The following is a 5000-nucleotide window of genomic DNA, read 5'->3' on the forward strand; positions in this document are numbered from 1 at the left end:
ATGATGTCTGTCTCCGTGTATCTTACCAGGAAGTTAAGGAAATACGGAGCAAAAGAGATAATAGAAATTATGGAGTGAGATAAAAATCCTGCCAGGGATTAGGCGTTAGACGTTTTGGAGCCTGGGGAGAGAATACAATTTTAAAACTGAAAATCCAAACTATATTAATAACTAATTACCTCATTGTTATTTTAAACCACATTTTATGTATGTAAGTATTTTGTGTTAAAAGTCCTCAAAAGACATTGAACACAACATAACAAAAGGATAAATAAAGAGCGGCAGTGCATTGTTATGCATACGCAAACTACTAAATAACACAAAATAAACAACACATTTCATTTCCTTCTCATGAAATGATATCAACCTAGAAATAAATACGAGGGTAAGGACTGCGCTAGTGGTGGTGTGGGACAGGTCTCTCTGAAAGGATACTGGGCTCTGCCGTACTCCAGCGTGTCGTCTCCATCCACGTCCAGGTCCACATCGCTGTCCCGACACTCCCGGGCCGCCCCGCGACCCAGGCCTGCACCTAGGAACACCAGAGCCCAAGTCAGGACAACCTATCGCCGATCACGTTACACACACAGTGAACAATCCGTCGCTCGTCTTTTTAGGGCACGCATTCAACCACCCTCCAACTTAAACGAGGAGCAGGTAGGTAGGCCTTTTTATTTCTGCGTTGTTAAGGAGAGCTCGGAACAACAACGTCATTGCCAGCTTTGACTGCTTTACCTGTTCTGTTGTGCAATGGACTAATAAAATAACTTGAACTTGAGGTAATGGGTTAAGGCGTCCCCGAATCAAAGATGAGCTACATGTAGGCTGCATTGGGACATTCGGGGAATCATCCCATTACCCTACGGTTAGGAGTCAAACACCCTAGCCCGCTACAATTTCCACCCCCAGCACACCTAGAAAAAAGGACCTCAATAATAATATATATAATAATATAAAAATGCATGTAAAGGGTCCCGCTGTTGAGCTGTGTGTTTGCAGCGCTACGCTTTGATCAGGCTGGGTGGATTTTAGCGCGGTGTGGACGACCAAAGCCAAGTGACGAAAAAAAAAAAAGCCCCCCCTTTCCTCCTTCGTCCTGCCGTCACTCGCTCCGCTTCTAACGAACGAGACAGGTCAAAGCGCTCGTCCCGGGGTAAAGGAAAGTGTGACGTTTTCCTCGGTAGCCTTCGGGGGACGGGCCTGTTGCCGGGTGAATCCGGGCTGAAAAGTTCAGTGGTTTTTCATCTGTCACTCAGTCACGTTACCTCCCCTCCGCTGAGCCCTCTGTCACAACGTCTGCACACACACACACACACACACACAGGCACGCTCACACACACACACACACACACACACACACACAGACACACACACACACAGACACACACACACAGGCAGGCACGCTCACACACACACACACACACACAGACACACACACACACAGACACACACACACACAGACACACACACACACAGGCAGGCACGCTCACACACACACACACACACACACACACACACACACACACACACACACACACACACACACACACACACACACACAGACAAACACACACACAGACACACACACACACACACAAATGCGCTCATCCGACACACAGGTATAAACACACACGACGCACAACCTTTTACTCTTACCTTTAAATCCAGCCGGTGTAGATGTCATCTGTATCTTTCTCCTGTCGTTCCACTCATCCTCTAACGGCGCAAGCTCCGCAGGGCCCTCCTAACACACACACACACACACACACACACACACACACATAGTGATTTCTTTGCTCCTGCGTCCATATGTCTCCCACTGCCGCTGGCTACGTGCGTATTACCAGCTGTGAAGGGACGGCGGGGATCAGCTTTTCACACGGATACACACTGATCTGACAGGCCAGGCTGATGTCAAGTGAACCATCGCGGCTGCAAAAGGTTTGCAGCTGACGTTCATTGAGTTAAAAGTCATTGGTCTTATTACCCGGAGAACAATGGTCAAATAATAGTATGGATTACAGTGCCACGTTACACGAGTCAATTGAGTTAATGTAGTTTGAGTTTGAATGACTGAAATGTTTTGCTTTAAATGCTACTGTCAGTGACGTCCCCTGGTAGAGGAATAAAACTCAATCGTGGGGGACCAATCAGCCCCCTGGAATTGGTGGTGGCCACTCATGAACAGAACAGAACGTACCTGAGATTCCTCTTGTTTCCTCTTCTTCAGTTTGCCTATCCTGACTGGGAACGACAGAGAGACAGTGGAGAGTCAAGAGATGTAGAAATCACAACCAGGACGGCACGACAACAGAATACACACACACACACAGCTACGCTTCAGCATCTGCAGCGAAAAGTTACCGGCCTTTTTCGGAGGGTGAAGTTTTTGTGACTGAACCTCTAAAATCACGGTACGGGGAGCACAGATAAAAGGGTTTTATGTACACCCTCACACCTTAGTGTTGAGCGTGTTTTTCTCTGACCAGCACATTTCAAACACCTTCTCCACCCGAAAAGAAAGAGGAAAAAAAAAGCGTGTGTGATGTAAAAGTTAACACAGCAGAACCCTGAGCGCGTCCCACTGTGCCCTGACGGACTGCAGATTGCACGGGGGGGACATTAAGTTTTAGGGCCTCCTAATTCCCCTGCTGAATAACTGGGGGTGGGGGTTGGGGGGGAGGCAGGCTGACCAGCGAGCTGCACGGTGCAGCCCAGTTGGGGTGGGGTGGGAGGGGACGATCTTAATGAGGGGTTAACTTATTGGTCACAGATAAGAAGGGCTTATCAAACAGAAAATGAGAGAGTAAGAGAGATGGTGAGAGGGGTTGAGAGAGAACGACAGCGAGAGAGAGAAAGCGTTAGAGAACGAAGGAAGCGTTAGAGAAAGATGGAAGAAGGGAGCGAAAGGAACAAGTGAGATAGATTGGTAGATCGATAGATGAAGAGAGAGAGACAAGAAAAAAGAATGCTAGAAAATAAAAGAGAGTGAGAAATATAAAAGAATATGGAGAGAAAGAGAGAGTAAGGAGGAGAGAGAGAGAGAGAGAGAGAGAGAGAGAGAGAGAGAGAGAGAGAGAGAGAGAGAGAGAGAGAGAGAGAGAGAGAGAGAGAGAGAGAGAGAGTGGGTGATTAAGCAACAGCAATAATAGAGGATGACCCCCCTCCCCACCCCCAAGCCCCTCCACCACCTCCCCCTCCCCCTCCCCTCCTCTCTTCATCTCGGCCTCCCTTCTCTCGCACTGACACGTATTTAGAAGCTCATTATTTTGTCCTTTTATAAGGCCCCATAAAGGCTAACAGCCCTCGACAGGGCTGGCAGTTTGAAGAGTCAACTAACAGCCCCAGAATGTGCATAGCAATAATCACCGGGGTGCGGGGTCGGCGGGGGGCGGCCGTTATCACACTGATTAAATGTGATGTATGGGGTCTCAAGGTAAATGTTAGTGCGGCCATGGTGACGTGGGCACGGTTTATGGGGGGGGGGGGTTAATCGTTAGAAGTGCCTCCGTGGTCTCTTACGTTGAGCTTGTTTAATAGATGGCTGTCAACATGTTATTTTCTGAACCTGTACGTCTGTCATTTAAACAAACAAGGTGTCTTGTTATGTTTGAATGATCGATTACTTAAAGGGCCCCTGTTTAATCCAACGACTGACTGACGGCACTCACTGGTAGGCGGATCTAGCCGCCAATCATCTGGGTGGAAACGCCCACGTAGGACGGTGCCTCATTTTATCCCTCCATTTTGTAATGGCTAATCAAAATCGCGACATTTACCTCGTAGTAAAATAGGGGACCTTTAACTCTCAACAATAAAAATGAAGGCCGTTAAAATGAGCGCGATATTTTTTTTAACGTATCTGTTCCGAAATCTGTGCTGCTACTTATTTTTATTTTATCTACACTTGTAGTTACTGTTGACTTACAATTGCATTAGGCAACTGCCTGTTTACAATTCCCCAAATCTGTGGTGTTCCGTAAGTTTCATATTCAACCCACACTGAGGGATTGTGGATTACATTTTTTGTAACATTTGACAGCCCTAAGAAATACAAGCACGCACACAAATGAAAACATCAGCGTCCTCCAAAGGCAGGCTGCTCCCCCTGGATGGGGGGGGGGGGGGGGGGGGGGGGGGGGGGGGGGGGGGGGTGAACCAGGGTGTGTTTGCTGCGCGGTGGCGTTGTCTTACCAGCTTGCACGCAGTCTAGGTGGGCTCCTGCGCTGTGGGGTCGTAATGGGGCCGATTTGACGTAGCACCTGCACCAGCAGAGGTCTTCGACTGTTAACATAATCAAGAGGTCAAGGTTGAAAGGTTAATAACTCCTCTGCTCGTGTGGGTGCTAGGTCAGTGGAGGAGGGGCTCGGGGTGGAGGGGGGTGGGGGATGGGGACTAAACTGCACTTGTGTACACATTCAGGGGGACATTGATGGCAATGGATGACGCTAAACGGCCGACTGGTTTATGGATGTGTGAAGCATTCCCCTGGCCTGACAACGGCTTCTCTTTGGAAGTGAGGCAGCAGTGAGGGCAGCAGCCCTTCAAACCAGAATAAAATCACAGATAGGAATGAGAAAGAGTTCAACATTGTTGCCAGCGGTAAAGAGGTCAACGTACCGTTCAGTCTTGTATGTCTGTTGGCCCTGACGCGTAGAAATGTCTGTTGGAAATAAAGGGAGGGTTGAGACTTCAACAGTTCCACATGTCAATCGTTTTTCTGATAGGTACGTCAACATAAAAGATTTGTCGTTATAAAATGTGGAATTAATTACTCTTTGATACAGCAGTCAAATGATAAAAAACATACAACGTGGTATTTGGTTATCCAGAGCACCCCTCACAACCCAGAGAGTGGACACATCCTTAGCATGGGTGGACCCCAGGGTGGGAACCAAACCCCGATGCCATACTGGCGCTCTGCCAGTTCTGCCCTGCTGGCTGTGGTTCTGTGAGCTCTGGTCGTACCTGGTATCTGTCCGAATGCACGTCCTCGATGG

The 5000-nt window shown here is 48.3% G+C and overlaps 1 protein-coding gene across 2 annotated transcripts in view; it reads right to left on the reverse strand.

Annotated features, from left to right (window-relative positions):
- LOC115555019 (E3 ubiquitin-protein ligase RNF220-like) overlaps positions 1 to 5000 on the reverse strand; it is a 33577-nt gene that overhangs the window by 2873 nt on the left and 25704 nt on the right. The window contains exons 5-11 of one of the 2 annotated variants that reach the window (XM_030371699.1): positions 4969 to 5000; positions 4621 to 4663; positions 4195 to 4284; positions 2201 to 2244; positions 1657 to 1744; positions 436 to 532; positions 1 to 21 (exon numbers count right to left, since the gene is read on the reverse strand). The exon at positions 1 to 21 is cut by the window's left edge and continues 39 nt beyond it; the exon at positions 4969 to 5000 is cut by the window's right edge and continues 61 nt beyond it. In XM_030371699.1, the coding sequence (XP_030227559.1) occupies positions 1 to 21; positions 436 to 532; positions 1657 to 1744; positions 2201 to 2244; positions 4195 to 4284; positions 4621 to 4663; positions 4969 to 5000 (415 nt within the window). The remainder of the gene's footprint in view (positions 22 to 435; positions 533 to 1656; positions 1745 to 2200; positions 2245 to 4194; positions 4285 to 4620; positions 4664 to 4968) is intronic. The other variant, XM_030371700.1, reaches the window with a different exon arrangement.

Source organism: Gadus morhua, chromosome 12 (genome assembly GCF_902167405.1).
Source record: "Gadus morhua chromosome 12, gadMor3.0, whole genome shotgun sequence".
Lineage (NCBI taxonomy): Eukaryota > Metazoa > Chordata > Actinopteri > Gadiformes > Gadidae > Gadus > Gadus morhua.